This window comes from Culex quinquefasciatus, chromosome 2, assembly GCF_015732765.1.
Source record: "Culex quinquefasciatus strain JHB chromosome 2, VPISU_Cqui_1.0_pri_paternal, whole genome shotgun sequence".
Lineage (NCBI taxonomy): Eukaryota > Metazoa > Arthropoda > Insecta > Diptera > Culicidae > Culex > Culex quinquefasciatus.
Window position 1 is genome coordinate 123,978,584 of NC_051862.1, and position 20,171 is coordinate 123,998,754.

Below are 20,171 nucleotides of genomic sequence, written 5' to 3' on the forward strand. Positions count from 1 at the left end.
ATTGACGTTTTGATTTTTTTTTTTAAGTTACGCAATTCCAATTATGTAGAAAACATCTCGTGATACTTTTTATAAAAAGAAAAGAATATTAGGCTTGAAATGTTAAATTAAGTTTATTTTTACTTTTGGCCTTTTTTTCTCGAGCGACAACAATATATTAAATGTTTGCCTTACTAATCACATTTTTGGACAAACGAAGCACAATTCTTATGTCAAAATATATTTTCTGCATTTTGAATAATTTAACTGGTCCGAAATAAAAGACATTTTCAAATAGTTCAATATTAAGAAATATTTTCCGATGTATGGCAAATTATAAAATAATTGACTTAAAGTTATGTTTTCTATAAATTTGTCCTATTTTTAAATTTTTTTTCAAATATACAAAGTTAAGTAGTTTGCAAAAATTCCGGGATCTTTACATTGCCATATGATGAGACATGGAATGAACACAAACTCAAGACTCATAAAAAAACGAGAAGGTATTATATTTTGATGTACTTTTCAAATACCTTCAAAACATGAAAAGTTTCAAGCTGTTAATAACGAAAGATTTAAACTTAGACTTTTTTACAATGAAATGTTTCAAAATTGGACACAATTTCAGATTTGTTACGTCGAGGAATGTTAAAAAAAATGAAACATATGATCAAATCATCAAAAAAAATAATTGCGTAAATTAAGAATCAAGATTATCTTTATTTTGATCTAAGAGTTTTCCATTAATTACGTTTGTATTGCTGGCTTTCAAATTTTAGACAGTTATTAATTAATTTATTTATATATGACTGTTACAATCATTTTTGAAAGTTTTTGTTCCCCCTTTCAAAAATGGCCCGAAAAATAAGGTCGCAAAACATTTTTTTTTCAAGAAAACTAAAAATTTCAATACAATTTTAAATGCATTCAGCGGAAAACAATTTAAAATGCATTCCCTTGCGTCATTTTTTAGATGTTTGAGATGTTAGTTAATAGTAGTTTATGCAACAAGTTGCAAAAAAAGGATTTTTTCAGCACGAGTCGTACTCGGTGAACCTCGTTGGATAAATACGAAGAGTGCTGAAAAAATCAAGGTTTTGCAACGAGTTCCATACAACATTTTTTGCAATTCAAAAAAACACACACTGAGTGAAATTTTATGTAAAATTTTCATGTATTTTGTCAATAAATCGTTTAGATAAAAAAAAAGGTGAAAAGTGTTACTTTTCGAAACAAGTGCTGAAAAGTGTTGCACCCAAAATTCAGAGTCGAGATAATCGTTCTCTCAAAATTTATTGAGGGCTCAGTGCCAAAATCGATAGAATAATGGTACCAACTCACACCATCATAACAAATGAGTTCATTCGTTAGATGAATCAATAAATCTCCAACAAGTGTCATACATCGACTTCTGACTTCTCCTTGGTCACCAAGCTGTGGTGGCCGAGGCAGCTAAGTCATTGGATTGGTTTGTCAAAGGTCTCTGGTTCGATTCCCGTTGTCGACACTTTTGGTTTTTTGTTTGACGGATGAACTTTTTTTGCAAATGAACCTCGAGAGAATAGTTCTATCGACCATCTCGAGCTGTGTTCTCTGCGTCCGTGAATGGTACCACTATTCTCTCGACTCGAGACCATCATTCTCTCGGACTAGCGCTGCCAGTTTTGGGTGTGGTATTCGATTCTGTTATTTTTGGTACAGAAAAGTAGGCTATTTCGTCGTTCAAGAATGACAGGAAAAGTAAGTAGTTTCACGACGGAATTGCAAAAAAAAAAAAATATTTTGAGTTTTAGTGAATTTTCAATGCACTTAAATGTAAAAACATCTTTAACCTTGATTTTTTGAAAACAAATGATTGCAAACCGACTTTACTGTATTATTGAATAAGATGTTAAGATGTTGTTTAAAAACGTAGGTTTTAAAGAAAACCTAGATGTATGGGTATCAAAAGATCGGATTATGCCCTTTCCGATTCCACATAGGTTGACTTGTGAATCGTGGACCGGTTCGGATGCCGGCGGATTTTCCTACGACGTAATTCCGGGTTGGTACGAAATTCCAACGAAAAATCTATTCTATCGATACAAATACCCCCAAAACGGTGTTATACCCACTCCAAAATGTTTATTTAGCAATTATATGGTAATATATTGACATTTAGTTGAATTAAAAGTTTGCAAAATTAAGTTTAGATAAATTTTATATAGAATTTCCAGAGTTATATAAACTTTTATACTAAGTAGTTAGTAAACTTTATATTCAATCCAAATTATTTTTTTAATCAGTCAAGGATGCCTATTTGGAGTTGGGAGACTGGATTTATGGTGATTTGTCAACAAATAACATTATTTATGTTAATTTTTCGAAAGGTGTACAAATTTTTTTGGCACCTTTTTTATTTTCGTAGTAGTATTTGTTATATAACTTTTTATAGAAATCATCTTTTCATGAGCTTTTTGTAGCAAAATGTTCGGCATGAGTTTCTGAACAAAACGTAGTACCGTAATCTGGGGTGAATCGGGACTACAGTCTGAATAGGGACAGCAGTTTTTAGAGCACTTAAAGCTTTCAAATTTGAAAATGGATGTACACATTTTGTTGGCCTGACTCTGTTCTCACCGAAACCAACCAGAAAAATCAAAATATTGTGCTCCAACATGGTTAAAACTGCTGTCCCAATTCGCCCCATGTGTCCCGATTGACCCCAGTTTACGGTACTAGGTTCCTGTCAAACTTTATTTTTTTTCCATGTTTCATCACAAAATGTGCATAGTGCCCAAGGGGTGTAAATACTTTTTTTACATACTGTATATGTTGGTGAGAACTTGCTGCAAAAAATGTTTTAAAATTTAACATTTTCTGCAGCAAATCAACTGTTTCTATTTGATAGAAAAACGTCAAAAGCGAAGCCTCGTAGCCTAGTGGTAACGCTTCCGCCTCGTAAGTAGTATATCGGGGTTCAAATCCCGGTTCAGACCAACGGAACTGGTGTTCTTTTCCCTTCCTGATAAAATTGCTTAGTAAAGGCTTACTTGCTCACTTACGGATGGATTGAGCAACGCAATTAAAGTCATTTTGTTGTTTCCAAAAAAAAAAAAATGTAATATTTCGTTCTAATTATTCATCCCGAGCACGATCAAGCACTAACTAATTTTATGTTGCACGAAGCAGCATGCATCCGCGAGCCAACTTTGTTGCCAGCGGAAACCAACTTTCCCCGGGATTTTTTTCAAAACAATCCGAATCGCGGGTTCGCACCCACGAATGATGCAAAATTTCTTGCCATCAAGCGTGCTCCAGTTCTTCAACTTCATCAACAGCATCGCGGGCGTGGAATGCAGCGTTCTAATTGCGTAATACCCAGAATGCAAAACCCGGCAGGAACGTATTACTTAATTGAATTGGAACGATATTTTCTAGCTGCAGGCGCGTGTACCTTAGCAAGTTGAAGGGTCGTTGGACCTATTTTGGACGCTGTTTTGGGATTAATTTGAATGAGTAACTACGTAACGGCGTTGCTAATCAAAGTCCAGCACAGAGCTCCTCATCCTACAATACAGCGTAACTTTACCATCTCAAAAGCGAGATTGTTTTGCGGAAAATTTTGCACGATTCGATGGGTTGCACGCCACCGCATTGTTGTTTTGGCAGTTTTTCACGATCCGATGGATGCTGGTTTTGTCAGAGGAAAATCTTTCGTTTCGTTTCGTTCGCGATAACAATTTGGTTTGAGGCTTTTTTTTGCTTTCGCAAACGCGTGAAAAACTCCGTTCCGTTTGATGTTTTGTTGCTGGCCAGTGTCAACAACTTTTCGCAGAAATTAAACCGTCGTGTATGTTCTGCGTACAGTTGAATTCTGATTGTACGGTGGCCGGACCTTGTTGGATGTGCATGATTTATGGTTCTAACACGTTGCCGTGCTCTAATTTACGACCTATTAGTGGTGGGGCTTGGGATTGGGAGAGCTGTTTTTGGTGTCACTATACTGTCGTGTCCTGACCTGGGGAGGTTGGGTTGTGCATGATGTTCTAGCGTAGGTACACAAACTTGCTGACAACGAGGACCGAGTGGAACCACACGCTAATTACCAAATGCTATTAATCTAATTAGACCTGGCGTGAAATGTTGGACATTTTTGAGAGGGGCAGTGCACTTTGTTATTATGACACAACATGTGATAGGTAATTGAATGAGGTTTTGAAGTTGAATATCATAATTATACAGTGTGAAAGCTATGCATGAGCAGTTTGCAAATTGATGAAATAGTTCATAAATGTCTAAATGAAACTGACCAGTATTCTGGTTCTTAGCTAATATTTTTATCATCAACCAGAGCCCGGTGCACCCAAATATTTGATACAGACATTCTGGAAAAAAAATCAAATTATTGGCCAGATTTTTGAAATGTTGTAACAGAAAGTTTCACAACTACAAATACAACTATTACATTCATGCTAAAGTTAATTAAGGAGTTACATACATGTAAATCGGCAAAAATGTCAGACGTTGGTTTGAGCACACACTTAAACTTTTTTCAAAATCTGTTTTCAGGGCATTATAAAATACATTTTCATCTATTAACAAAACAAATTTGAAGACATTTGGTTGTATCATTGCCGAGATATAGCTTTTTGAAGTTAGCAGTTTCAAAAAAACGGGTGCCACGATATCTCAACATTGCTTCGACCAAATCGGCTCAAAATTTTGGTGAAGACTCGTTAAACCGGTCCCGTGTGCATGACGAAGGCCGATTTTCAAAAAGTTTATTTAAACAAAAGATAAAAATATTTTTCTGTTTTTCATATAAGAAATCTCCAGTTTTTGGTTTTAGTATTTTTTGAAAATTAAAAATTTCAAAATCGGGCTTCGTCATGCACACGGAACACGGGAGTCTTCACCCAAAATTTTGGTCCGTCCCATCTCGAGATATCGTGGCACCCACAAATCAATTCGGTGTTCAGAGAATAACGCTCAGAAAGTCAGACAGTTGGCTTTGCGCATGGCAAAATTCTGAGCTTAAATCGTCTCTAACTCAGTTAAATCATGAAATATCTTCATGAAAGTTTCAGGAGTGATTGAAAATCATCTTTTAAGTGGATTTAATAAATTTTCTGTAATATGAAATTTTGTGATTTTCTACATGTATGTAACCCCTTAATTATGAAAACATTTTTTTCATAAACTTTTAAGTTTTGTACCGATTTATGATCCCAAAATTAATAATTTGTTAAAGGATTATAACAGGGTTGCCCAACCTTTTGGCCCTGCGGGCCAGATCTAATTTTTCTGAAGCAGTGGCGGGCCGAAACTAATATTTGATAAAAGTTGAAAAAGTAAACACATTTGAAGTTAACACAGTTAAAACCGAAAGAAATAACATTTAGTCTCTTTTTGTAAATTTTAAGACAACAATCCAAGTTTTTTCATAAATTTCACAATGTTAAGAAATGGATAATTTTGTATTCCTGCAATTTTTTTCAATTTAAAAAATATCAATATAAAAATTATAAGAATTAAATTCTAACATGAACAATGTGCTTATAATATGTTAAAATTTGATCTCAAGCTTATTTTTTAAATTCAGACAATACCGGACGTTGGGCAGGCCTGGATTAAAAAGTGTTGATTTGATTTAAATTCATAAATGACCTTTTCTGAATTCTACAATCGATTTTTCAAGTTTTTTTTTTTGCGAAAAATAAAATACCAAAAATAACAGAATAGAAAATTAATACCTTTCAATATCAGTAAAAAAAGGGAACTGGGTCCTGAAAAGTTGAAATTTTCAGCATTAATATCGATTAGTCACATTTCTCAATATTTTTTTATTTAAACGGTGTTTTTCAGATTATCAAAAAATGTTGTAATCAACTCGTTGAAAAACTTGTTTCTTGTTTCTTGTTTCTTGTTTCTTGTTTCTTGTTTCTTGTTTCTTGTTTCTTGTTTCTTGTTTCTTGTTTCTTGTTTCTTGTTTCTTGTTTCTTGTTTCTTGTTTCTTGTTTCTTGTTTCTTGTTTCTTGTTTCTTGTTTCTTGTTTCTTGTTTCTTGTTTCTTGTTTCTTGTTTCTTGTTTCTTGTTTCTTGTTTCTTGTTTCTTGTTTCTTGTTTCTTGTTTCTTGTTTCTTGTTTCTTGTTTCTTGTTTCTTGTTTCTTGTTTCTTGTTTCTTGTTTCTTCTTCGATTCTTCGATTCTTCGATTTCTCGATTCCTCGATTCTTCGATTCTTCGATTCTTCGATTCTTCGGTTTTTCGATTTTTCGATTTTTCGATTCTTTTTGTTTTCAATTCTTTGATTCTTCGATTTTTAGATTTTTCGATTCTTCGATTTTTAGATTTTTCGATTCTTCGATACTTCGATTCTTCGATTCTTCGATTCTTCGATTTTTCGATTTTTCGATTCTTTGATTCTTCTATTTTCGATTCTTTGATTCTAAGATTGTTCAATTCTTCTATTTTTAGATTCTATGATTCTTCGATTTTTCGATTCTTCGATTTTTGGATTTTTCGATTTTGCGATTCTTCGATTCTTCGATTTTAAGATTTTTCGATTCTTCTATTTTTAGATACTATGATTCTTCGATTTTTCAATTCTTCGATTTTTGGATTCTTCGATTTTTGGATTCTTCGATTTTTCGATTCTACGATTCTTCGATTCTTCGATTCTTCGATTCTTCGATTCCTCGATTCCTCGATTCTTCGATTCTTCGATTCTTCGATTTTTGGATTTTTCGATTCTTCGATTCTTCGATTCTTCCATTCTTCGATTCTTCGATTCTCCGATTCTCCGATTCTACGATTCTTCGATTCTTCGATTCTTCGATTCTTCGATTCTTCTTTTTTTCGATTCTTTGATTCTTCTATTATTCGATTCTTTGATTCTTCTATTTTTCGATTCGTTGATTCTAAGATTTTTCGATTCTTCTATTTTTAGATTCTATGATTCTTCGATTTTTCGATTCTTCGATTTTTGGATTCTTCGATTCTACGATTCTTCGATTCTTCGATTCCTCGATTCTTCGATTCTTCGATTCTTCGATTCTACGATTTTTTGATTTTTCGATTCTTCTATTTTTCAATTCTTTGATTCTTAGATTTTTCAATTCTTCGATTTTTTGATTTTTCGATTCTTCGATTCTTCGATTCTTCGATTCTCAGATTCTACGATTCTTCGATTCTTCGATTCTTCGATTCTTCGATTCTTCGACTCTTCGATTCTTCGATTCTTCGATTCTTCTATTCTTCGATTCTTCGACTTTTGGATTTTTCGATTCTTCGATTCGTTCTTTGTTTCTTCGTTTTATTTATTGGTTCTATTTTTGTTTTGAGTGTTTTCAAATATGCACTCCTTATTAAAGGGGAATTAGTAAACTGTCATAAACCAGAATAAAAAAAAGTTCCAAAAATCAAACCATCCACATTAACGACCCCGGGTCTTTTGTGGTCTCTATTGCAAGTTTCTGCTCGAACCTAGGAGTCCGAAGGCTTGAATGGGGAGAGCACCCAAACCTCATTTTACTCCAAGGAACCTTCCACCCCAGTGTTTGAACTGACGACCTTTGGATTGTGTGTCCACCCGCCGCCAGCGATTCCACCGGAGTAGGCTTGGTTTGGTGTGTTATTTGTACTTATGGCATGGAGACGACTCCTACACCTGGAATGACTTAACGGCCTAAACAACCAAGGCCGGGACCGACATTTTACTTCCTCATCCGATGGAAGGTTGCAGCATGGGAATCGAACCCAGAATCATCCGCTTACAAAGTGGACAGCGTAACCATTCGGCCACGTACTGCCAAAAAAGTTCCATAAGACCATTTAAAAAAATTACACTCTAGAATTACACAAAAGATTGTGGTAGAAAGGTTGTAAATAAATTTAACAGTTTATCTTTGCTGATCACCGCTTTATTTGTAAGAATTTTTTTGTGTATATTTGGTGGTTCATTTAGATAAATTGCTTCCATTAAAATAATTAGTTTTGTAATAAAATTGACAATTGTGTGCTAATAGCAATTAAAAATTAAAAATACATTTCTACAAACAACGATTGTATGCTTTTTTGTTAACCTTTTTCATATTATTGCATTTTGCGAGGTTATGAAGAAGTTTCAAGCATTTGCTTTCTAATCAATGAGATTATGGGATTCATTTATAAAGTATAAACAGAATTTTACATTTGAGTTTTTTGTTAGATTGTGACGGTATTGTTTGCACAAACAAATCGTTCACAATTTATGAGTTTTATTCCAGTTCCATATAACGTACGTCTCCACCTAATTGCTCTTGTGTAACATCTCTTCTCTAATTCAAATAACCTCTCTCAGCTGCCAGTCGAACGAATTAATCATCCCCTGTCACGAATAGCGATACCTCTATATTTTGCTCCCCCTTCAAGTATCCAGCAAGTAGTTGGTAGTAGTCAAATGTACTTCACACGCCCGACTACCCAGATCCGATCTTCAAACAAACCGCGCCTTTATGGCTACGGTTTGTGCACTTCAGCAGCCAAGTTGACTCCGTGTACGGCATGTGGCTTGCATTGAGCAACGGGGCTGACACTTCTAGACCAGCATCCCCATGCAGTAACTGACAGGGGACTGATCTGACAGTGATATATTCTTGGTGAAGTCATCATTTCACGAATGGTCAAATTTGGAAATTTAACACATTTTGCATATTTTTTTTTTATTTTCCAATCCGTACAACACGAGGTCTAACGGTTGATCGTAGATTAATTACTATCATTGCTGGACGCGTTGTTTTGAATATAAATATCGTAATAACAACACACACCGCAGTCCTATATTGATTTATGCACGTGGCACCTCAAGACCCCTGTCGGGACGTTTTGACACGGTCCAGCCCGCTCAGAATCTGTGAGAAAATCAACAGGGAACTTCATTCTCCGCCGTTAATGGGCCAACAAATGACGCGGTTTGAGGCACACTTGTTTCCAATCAGGGCCGGAGTCAGTCAAACCCGCCAAGAGTCCGCCGAGTTCGGACCTGTTGCCCCATTCATCGCAAATATGTGGTGTAAGTTCTACCGCCCAGCAGTGTGAATCATTGATTTGCCTCTTGGAGTATCGCGCGGGAAATTTTGCTAAATGCCACCCGCTGCCCGGTTGGACGATCTCGTGTCGTTGTGATGTGAATTGTTCTCACTGGGGCCCGCACTAGCTAGGTGTTTGTGTTTGTAGGAGTTTATAAGTTGCTGGAATTTTCCATCTAAAACATCGATCACGCAAGGGAATGATTTACGGCGTGGCCAACCGCGGAGAAAATTGAACGTTATTACACGAGCTTGGAATGATTTGAGCCGTGCCAAAGGTCATTCTGAAGTAGTTTCTTGGATTACTTTTGGAATTACAACAGTGATATTGAATTCCATTCCAATGAACAGCAGAGGGTTAAAATTAATACGTCATTCGAAGCATGATTGATGCGTTACTTCCTTTAGAAATGCTAATTAAAACTAGTTCGTTACGGTTCGCGATAAGCCGAAAAATTGACAACATCCTTCTTCGGTTGACCTCTCATATGCCACGGAAGAGGAAATTACTTCGTAGTTCATCGAAGATACATTCAATTAGTCATCAAGATCAAGATTCACTGCCAACTTACACGCCATTGGAAAAATATGTCCCGACCTTTCATCGATTTCCGTGATGCAATTTCATAGTTTTGTTTTGTGTTCAGGGTTCTTAAAATTGTTCTGGGTTTATCTCCGTTAAAACATTACGATTTCGACCATTTTTATTTTTTGTATTTACTGATTTGGCTCAAACTTTGTGAGGCCTTTCCTATCACCAAAGAAGCCATTTTGTGTCACCCATACAAATGGTACGTAAATATTCGAAAATCTGTAACTTTTAAGTTAATTTATTAATCAATTTGGTGTCTTCGGCAAATTTGTAGGTATTGATGAGGACTATTCAGAACAAATGAGCACACGAAAAAAATTGAAGATTTTTTAACTACTTTTTTGTCACATAAAATCAATTTCTCATAATCCGTAATTTTTGTTTTTGAAATATTTTTCATATGTTTTATGGGTTAAAACCCAGCAACTTTTAAGCCATTCAGAAGTATAGACCAAAATTTTGCAGACGAGCTATGATTTTTTTTCAATCCAGTGGACTCTCTCGTTGTCGATATTGAGGGACCGTCGAGATCAGGTGCTATCAAATTATGGAACGAAAAATCAAAATTATCTATTTGAAGGGACTGAAAGATTTTTTGACAGCTGGAGCAATATTGAGAAGACAGCCAGAGAGCCCACTGCAGTGATTTTTGTAAAAATTTAAATCTTGTTCTTCAAATTTGTTTACCTCACTTTTTATGAAAAGTTCACAGTTTTCAAAATATAGCTATTCAAAGTTTAATTTTGTCCGATAAATTTCGGTTTTTGACTTTTTAAGATAGTGTTCGCGAAAATATTTTTTTTTTCGAAAGGTTCACAAAATGTCCTACAATTAATATTTAAACAGATGTAAATTTTGAGTGAATTTTCTGATCAATTTTGTAAAAGGTGGAGCGGCAGTGGAAATAAAACCGCGTGTACGTTTGTCAAAGTTATATTCGAGAGTGTTTACAGCAGAGTGAAAATATCTGACAGGAGTTGAGCTACACGCTAAAGGGCGTTTACTCATTTCTTCTTGTTTACTAATCTACCACAGACAAGTGGACAGCTTAAATCTCCAACACACCTCCTTAAGCTGATCCGCTGATCCCCATCGCTGATCGGTTGCGCTCCAGCTTGATCCGTTCCAGAGACTTTGTCAGGCCGTCCGCCGTCTGTTCGTCCGTGCTGACGTAGGTCAGCTGCACGATCTTCTTGTCGAGGGCGTCACGGATATAATGGTGACGAATGTCGATATGCTTGGTACGCGGCGTGTAACCTCCATTCTTGGCGATGCAGATGGCGCTCTGGTTATCACAGCGTAGCTCGATCGGTTGCTTTCGTCCCAGTTGAGCCAACAATCCGTGCCACCACGAAGCTTCTTGAACAGTGGCAGCCAGAGCGATATACTCGGCTTCACAGGTTGACAGCGCGACAGTCGGCTGTCGCTTGCAGCTCCAAGCAACTGCACCTCCTTGCAGCATGAAGATGTAGCCACTTGTTGACTTCCGGTCGTCCAAATCCGATGCCCAGCTTGCGTCGGCGTACCCGACTAGCTCTGTGTTGCCGTGCTTCCTGTAACGCAGCTTCAACCCACACGTGCCTCGTAGGTACCGGAACAGGTGTTTGACTGCTTCCCAGTGCTTCGGCCCAGGATTTGCGTTGAAACGACTCAGTTGGTTCACTGCGTGCATGATGTCCGGCCGAGTACAGGTGGCCAGGTACATCAGACTTCCTACGGCTTCGGGGTATGGAACTCGTTTCATCTTCTCCGCCTCGTCCGCCGTTTTCGGCGCCATCTCCTTGATCAGCTTCACGCACGGGTTCGATGATGTCGACACGGGCTTGGCGTTCTGCATGTTGAACCGGGTGAGCATCGATTCAATGTATGCTTGCTGGTCCAGCGCGACACAGCCTTGTTCGCGGGTGACGCGGATGCCCAGGCAGCTGCTGACAGGTCCCAAGTCCTTCATCCGGAATGTGCTGCTCAGCTTGGCCTTGATCTCGTTCTTCACCCCTTTGTCATTGGAAACGATCACGACGTCGTCGACGTAGATTGCGACGAACAGTATCTTTCCGTCGGCGATCCGGTTGTACAGGCACGGGTCGTACTTCGAGGAATGCAGACCAAAACGTTTCAGTGCGGCGTCCAACTTTCCGTTCCACACTCGGCTTGACTGCTTCAATCCGTAGAGCGCTTTGTTCAAGCGGCAGACCAGGTTGCGTCTGGTCGGGTCCTCGAAACAAGGTGGCTGCTCCATGAAAATTTCCTCTTCCAACTCGCTCTGCAGGAAGGCGGTTGTGGCGTCCATCTGGTCCATCGACAAGTCATATCTGGCGGAGAGCGCGAACAGATATCGCAGGGAACTGTGACGTACGACTGGCGAGTAGGTTTCGTCATAGTCTTCCCCTTTCGCTGCGAAAATCCTTTCACAACCAACCGCGCCTTGTGCCGATCTACATTGCCACTCGCGTCGTGCTTGGTCTTGAAGACCCACCGACACTTGATGGCCTTTCTGCCCTTCGGTAGTTCCGTCAGCGTCCAGGTGTCGTTCGCCATCAGCGCCTCGTACTCGTCGAACATGGCCTTCTTCCAGCTTGCAGAGTCCTTTCGAGACATCGCATCCTTGTGAGACAAGGGATCGCCGTCGACTGCCAGACTCCTGGCTGTGGCCACCACGCAGCTCGTGTCGCGACTCGGCGGGACCGGGTCATCGGATTCCTCCGACGAGTTGTCCTCGCTGGCGTCGTCGTCGCTGGTATCGGTTGATTCGACCTCCTGTAAGGGATTGGGACGCGGCAAACCTCTGAGCGAAACATGAAAATCATCGTACTTGCCTGGAAGTTTGTGCTCCCGACCGCTGCGCCTCAACTCCGGTGACAACGGAGGATTTGAAGATGATTGCGGTGGGAGCACGGAGGTCACGTCGGTCACTGAGTCAGCTGTTTCCTCGAACCCGAGAAACTCGTCCTCGCTGTTGTCGACATCCGGGACTCGGTCCGTGTCGGGATTCTCCAGCTCGTTCTCGGCGGCGTCGTCGATTTCCACAAAGCGATTCGGCGAACCACTTGCTGTCGGCGGCACGTACGATTCGATGTCCAGCCGTACCACTTGCTCTTGACGTTGATCCTCCTGCTTCTCCAGTACGCCTTCGTTGATGAAGCGGACCTCGCGGCTGCTGAAGACTTTCCGTGACTGCGGGTCGTAGAACCGATACCCTTTCACGTGTTCGTCGTAGCCGACAAAAATGCACTCGTGCGACTTCGGGTCCAGCTTCCGTCGCTTCTGTTTGGGGATTTGGACCATCGCTTTGGTGCCGAAGACTCTCAGGTGCGACAAATCCGGCTTCTTGCGTGTCCAAACCTCTTCCGGCGTCGATTCGTGACCTTGCGTGGGAGACCGGTTGAGCAGGTAAACAGCTGTTCCCACGGCTTCCGCCCAGAACTTCTTCTCCAGTCCAGCTCCGAACAGTAGACATCGAGCGCGCTCAACAATTGTGCGGTTTCCGCGCTCGGACATGCCGTTTTGTTCTGGGGTGTAGGGGTTCGTCGTCTGGTGCACGATGCCGTGCTGTTTCAGGTAGCTTCTCATACCGTTGTTCACGTACTCCTTCCCGTTGTCACTTCGTAGCACCTTCAGCTTGCGCTCGGACTGGCATTCGACCATCCGGTGAAACTCCTTGAAGGTTCTCAAGACTTCCTCCTCCGACTTCGTCTTCAGGAAGAACACCCACATCTTTCGGGAACGGTCGTCCACGAACAGGATGTAGTATCTGCTTCCGCCCATCGATGGCACTTCGAACGGTCCGCAGATGTCGGTGTGAACCACATCGAGCATCCCGGTAGCGCGCGAACCCTTCTTGTTGAACGGCTGTCGTGTGTGCTTCCCCATCGGGCACACCTTGCAGTCCTCCTTGTCGGTTCCGACGATCTTGATCCCGTTGGCGAGTCCATTGGCTAGCTTTCGAACGCTCGGCAAATTCAGGTGTCCCAGGCGCTGGTGCCAGACCTCGAGACTAACCGCAGACGAGCAAGCGAGTGCGTTCTTTGTTTCCTGCGATCGCAGATCGAGCTTGAACAGTTCCCGGTAACGAGTTCCAGTTGCCATGACGTCACCGTCCGAGTTCAGCACCTTCACTCCAGCGGAGTTGAAGATTACCGTGCAGCCTCGCTTCACGATCTGGTTGACTGACAGCAGGTTCGATGACAGCTCCGGGATGACTTGCACGTCATTCACGACGATCGGGGAATCCGGGCAACTTTTCGGGGTGAGCTGCATCCGCCCCTTCGCCACGACCTTCATCGCCCCTCTGTTGGCTGCAACCACGGTTCCTCCATACTGCTGAAGATCCTCCAGCATCGCGTCCGACTTCGAAAAATGGTTCGATGCGCCGGAGTCAAAGTACCAGTTGTCATCCTCCTCGTTGAGTGCCGACAACACGGTGCACCAAGCACTTCCGTCCTTCTTAGGCTCCTTCATCTTGCAATCACGAGCGATGTGACCGTAGTTGTGGCAGCGCCGACATTTCGGTCCTTTGGATGTGCTCGGGTGACTGCTGGGTGGATTGCTCTGGTGGCTTTTCGTCGACTTCTTGTGCTGCTTGTTGCTTGCGAACGCGGCCCCCTCCGACGGAACAGACACCTCTTGCAGCAGCTTCGTCTTGATTAGATCCCCTGTGATTGCTTGTCCGCAATTTTCCAAGGCCATAATCATTGGACGATACGATGCTGGCAATCCGTTGAGCAGGAACGATCCGACCCACTCGTCCGTCACGTCAAAGCCGATTCCGCGCAACTGGTGTGCGGCATCCAGGATGTCGGACACAAACGCTTGTATCGACTCGCTGTTGTCCAGCCTCGTCGACGTCAGTTTGTTGATTAACGCCATCCGTCGAGTCAATCCGGAATCCTCGAAGACATTTTCGAGCTTCGTCCAAGCTTCCTTCGCCGTTTGCACCCCCCTGAGGTGGTGGAAGTTCGATTTGTGGACCATGAGGATGATCCGCCCCTTGGCCGACTTGTCCATCACCGGGTCGACCACGGCGCCTGCTGCCGGTTCAACTGCGTCCCAAAGGCCTTCAACCTCCAACATCGTCTGCACAGCGAACTTCCAATCCGGCCAGTTTTCACGGCCCATCAGGAGCTCCATCGGCGGCAGATTCGACAGGGTTTGCTTTGTGGCAGCGCGCCCGGGAGCATCAGCTCCGTCTCCGCCCGTGGACATTTCGATCGCGAAACTTCCGAAAACTCGCGGCGAAAAACTTTTTTAACTCGAACAAACGCGTTCGAACAGGCCCATAACCTGTAAAAGGTGGAGCGGCAGTGGAATAAACCGCGTGTACGTTTGTCAAAGTTACATTCGAGAGTGTTTACAGCAGAGTGAAAATATCTGACAGGAGTTGAGCTACACGCTAAAGGGCGTTTACTCATTTCTTCTTGTTTACTAATCTACCACAGACAAGTGGACAGCTTAAATCTCCAACAAATTTGGTGTCTTCGGCAAAGTTTAGGGATTGTTGGGGACTATGGGAGAAAAAATAGGTACATGGAAACAAAATTTGAGGATTTTTTATCAACTTATATTTTTCACAAAAACTCAATTTCGCAAAATACGTAATTTCTGGGTTTCGAGATTTTTATATACGTTTTAGGAGCCATAAACCCGGATCTTTTGAGTCATAGAGAAGTATGGTAAAAAAAATCTGCCACCGAGTTATAATTTTTTTAAAAAATAGTGATTTTCGGAAAAAATCGAAATTTCATGCAAAAACAAATTTGACTTAATTTTTTAATGTAAAATTGAATTTAAAATCGAAAAGCGCTTTATTTTTTGATATAGGGTCCCGTTTTCAAGATATAGCCACGGAAAGTTCGATTTCAGCGAAATATTTGCAGTTTTTTGATTTTTAGAAATAGTGACCATGAGGGACCGTTTCCAAAAATATTATTTTAAAAGCTCCGAAAATTTGCTATAAAATTGTCTAAGAGACATTGCAGATTGGACCCACCATTTTCTGATGTCGATATCTCAGCAACTAATGGTCGGATTTTCAATGTTAAAATATAAATCATTCGTGAAATTTTCCGATCTCTTCGAAAATAATATTTTAAATTTTTTTAAAGAAATTTTCTGAAATTTTTGAAAAAAAATATTTTTAGGAGTGAACAATCATTTACACTATTTTAAAATGTAAAAAAATGGAATTTATAGGATAAAATATAACTTTGAATGGCTATACAGTCGACTCTCTGGCTGTCGATCTTCTCGATATCAATAATTCTCCATCTATCGATGAATTCTTCAGTCCCTTCAATCTGCATACTTCAATTATCTTCATTCCTCGATATTTTCCCTTGCTTGAAGGATCTCTTCCTCGACGGTCCCTTGGATTCTGTTTGCTTTAAAAATCTCTTCCGGTTGTCAATAATTTCACTTTCTCATGGCTTGCATAGACATTTTTCTTGCCGAAACGAAGCTTTGAAGGGTGTTTGACATTAGTTTGTTTTTGTTTGATGGACGTTGCCATGATTCTCTCCCATAGCTGGGTATCAAGAAAAAAATATTTTCAATCGAGTCTTCATTTTGCATCGTTCTGTAAACTGATGATTCTCTTCCTCGACGGTCCCTTGGATATTGACAACCAGAGAGTCGACTGTATTTTGAAACTGGTCAAAAGAAATCAATCAATAAAAAATGCGAATTACTTTTCGATAGCAAATTCGATTTTACATAAAAAATCAGGTCAAAACAATTTTAGGTGCAAGATTTAATTTTTTTTTACAAAAATCACTATTTTCGATAGTTTAAATAACAAATTTTAGGAATTTGAATTTAAGTGAAAAAATAGTTAAGGCCGTTGCAAAAAAAAACTAAGTTTTTGTCACCTCCCCCTCCTCTCCTTCAAAATTGAACCGAAAAATCAGGCGGCAATTTTTTATTTCAAGAAACTTGAGAATTTCATTGGAAATTGAAATCTAATCAACTGAAAACAGTCTAAAATGTCCAATTCAGCATTGATAATCATTTTTAGCATGTTTGGGCTCGTTTATAAATATTTTGATCTGTTATTCCAATGTACATCACCGCAAAAACTTTTTTATCTCGCAAAAATAACATTTTCGTCAATACGTATTAATTTTGGAGATGTGTAATCCGTGGCCTATAATTTAATTTTTTTAACTTTTTTGATTTATATAAAATGTAAGCGAGTGTCATAGAAATTTCGAAAAAAAATTGTTGCCCCTGATTTTTGAAGTCAATTTTGAAGGAGGGAACATAAACCAATTTAATTATAGTCTTCGATTTTTCAACACTGATATTCTTTTAAAAATATTTGCAACGGCCATGCTGTATTTTTTCTGGAAACTTTAAAAAATTTCAACCGCGAAAGTTTTTTTAAGTTTTTTGAAAAAAATAAAAATATAATAAATATTTTTATAAATTCTGTGAGTTTTGCTGTTTAAAAATTCGATTCATTTTTTAATTATATTCAGGTATGTTTCAAATAATGTTAACCATGGTACAAGGGCCATATAGCTCATTGGTTTTTATAAAAAAAATTAGAAAAAAAATTGAAAAAAAAATCATTTAAAATAGCAATGAGGTTGTGTTGAAGGGATATAAATGGATTTCTGTATCAACCATTAGTATTTTTCTTTCCTATCTACTTTAAAATAAAGCAATTATTGACATGTTTACAATAAAACTAATTCTACTTTTCCAGAGGTTCCTAATTATGGCGGTGAGTAAAAGGAAACAAGTTTAATTGCATGTTTTAAGCTTAGTATGCACAACACCGAACCACATTTCACGCTGGTTTAGGAAAAGTTACACAACATACAAAAATCTAGATTTCTTTTTTTTTAACTACCGTAAACTTAAGCAAATCGGGACAACAGCCTGAATAGGGTGTTTCTAATAGGGGAAGCAGTTTAAGTGAAAGAATAAGCTGCTTTTTAAAGTTTTATTATTACATCGGTAAATCAGTTCAATCTTAATCAATGGTTCCTTCAAACTACAAATGCTTTGGGAATCACCACTCCACGAAATCGCGGTGATTTTTCGCGCCACACCGGATAATTATTTCACGTACCCACCCTGAACTAAATGTGTAATTATTCCAAGACATTTTTTTCATTACACAGCACTAGGTGCGATTGTGACTTTGTGATATATCATATATACCTTCACGTCACATGGCGCTGCTACTGGGCGGGTTTACGATGTCAATCTTAGTACGAATTCCAACACCACCCTATAGTCACTGGCTGAACGTGACTACTTGCGTGTTGATTAGCGTTCGAACTCTGGTGAGTAGCGCCTCTAGATATGTGATGTCCGCACAAGAATGTGAACTGCCACTGTCTCCGGAGGGTAGGAATATAATTAATCGCAGCGATTAAAAATGAATTACTCACAATCTGTGATGCGAATGATTAAGTGAGTCGCGATTCGATTTCGAAATAGAGTTTGGATCTCGGCTTGGATCAACATGAGGAGAGGAAACGCATGGTGCTTTTCACACTGGTTTTACCGGAAGTTTCTGTTAACAGATAAATTGAGAAGTTATTTGAAAATTGGAAAAATGATTTCTTTTTTTCACAAAAAACAAGAAGTTTAAGGTTTAATTACCCAAATATGCCTATCAAATTCATACTCGGCGAATTTCACTTTCTTGGACAGTTGTCGATTTTCGATTTGAGATTCAATGCGGAAGTCCATGACCCCGATTCTGGTCGAACATTCCTTTGGTTTTAAAAGTCCACGCCCAGCTGGGTCCCCCTCGCTGGTATGGGTCCTGGTTTTACTCAAAACAAATTTCATCCGTCATACGCGGTTACTGCCACTATAGTATTAGGAAAAAAACATAAAAAAAGACATCCAACACACACGCAGCAGCAGCAGCAGATGATGCCAAAAATATGCGCCAGAGTGTTTTAAAAATAATATTCACAGATGGCGCGAAGCGTAACGCGTGTGAGTGAGCCGGTTGACGTGCCGCGGCGACGGGCGAAAAAGTGAATATTGCAAAACGAGTTGAAAAAAAAAAAAAAATGCGTGTGGAAAGTCAATGTCACGATTTGGGTCTGGAAAATGTTTCAGCACGATTGCACAGACATTCACATGGGTTAGGGGTGTGTGAACAGTTGTTGGACATAGTTACTAAAACAAGATTCACCGCAACATAAACTGATTATTGAAATCTATTTGTTGTTGTTTTAAATTATTGATTTTTCTAAAACAATTTTCTGTGTGGTTAAATATGTGACAGCTTACCTTTGAATGTGGTGGGTTGTCTATTTTTTGTGTTGTAGCGTCCTGGTTGGTTCAGCCAGCTGGATTAGCATCCCCTTTGTGCTGATGTTCAAACGTTAGTAGAGAGAAAAGCTAACATGGAGATATGACTTTTGAAAATATTGTTCTATTGAAATTTCGTTTCATCTCTAGGACAGATTTTGAGTGTAGAATAAGCGAAATGGTAAAAATAATCAAATGGAAGGTTGTTTTAACACTGCTGTAATTCTCAACTATTAAATGTCAAAGATGATTGCAAAAATAGAGAACTTTTATTTCAGTCGGGGAACAGCATGTGATTCCATCGGACAACTAATGCTGGCATATCAGCACTTCAACGTTAAATTAATACTTCTAAAAAGCGTTTTCACAGTTATGCAGTAATTGCAATTTGTTGGTCTTGTTTCAATCTACGATTTTCTTCAAAATGATTGCAAATATACGAAGAAATACAAAGCGTAACGCCTGCGCACTATGCGTGGTTTAACTGTATTTCAATTTGAATACCCAAATAAGTAAAGGTTATCGCTTATATGTTTGGTTTTGAATTTTTAGTGAAACAGGTTGATTTTTTTTTCGTTTTCTTCACTCACATTTTTTAGCGTGTAGCGCATGTAAAAACCCGGTTTTATGTTCAAAAAATCATAGTTATCTCCATATACTGTTAATGGATATTTTATCACAGACTTGTCTATGATTTTATGTAAAATATTACAAAGAAACAAGGAAAAATATTTTCTGATATGAACTCTTTGATCCCGAGACCTTAAAATCAGCAAATTAAATTTTAAAAGCATATTTTCAAATATTCAGCTAGTTTCTTCTAAACTCAACATTTTTTCCCTTAAAACCTAACTAAGGGAGCGTTCTTTTATTACGTAACGCAGTAGAGGGGGAGAGGGGGGTTCGGAGGCCGTGTTACGCTCCATACAAAATTTTTAAAATTTGTATGGAAATTTTGTTACGAGGGGGGGGGGACGGGGTCTAAAAGTCCGATTTTTCGCGTTACGTAATAAAAGAACGCTCCCTTAATGATCTTTATTTTGAAACTTGGCAGTCTAAAATTGGTCCAGCCGTTCCTGAGATATGATTATTGAGCAGTTCTCTCAGATTTCGGTCGATTTTTTTTGTATTTTTTAATCCGACTGAAACTTTTTTGGTGCCTTCGGTATGCCCAAAGAAGCCATTTTGCATCATTAGTTTGTCCATATAATTTTCCATACAAATTTGGCAGCTGGCCATACAAAAATGATGAATAAAAATTCAAAAATCTGTATCT

At 39.3% G+C, this 20,171-nt stretch overlaps 1 protein-coding gene across 2 annotated transcripts in view; it reads left to right on the forward strand.

Annotated features, from left to right (window-relative positions):
- The window catches only part of LOC6048784, an 87,751-nt gene that overhangs the window by 16,821 nt on the left and 50,759 nt on the right, over window positions 1–20,171 (forward strand). The window contains exon 2 of one of the 2 annotated variants that reach the window (XM_038253201.1): window positions 17,322–17,339. The exons of the other annotated variant lie outside the window; for it this stretch is intronic. Within the exon in view, the coding sequence (XP_038109129.1) occupies window positions 17,322–17,339 (18 nt within the window). The remainder of the gene's footprint in view (window positions 1–17,321; window positions 17,340–20,171) is intronic. 2 annotated transcript variants of the gene reach the window in all.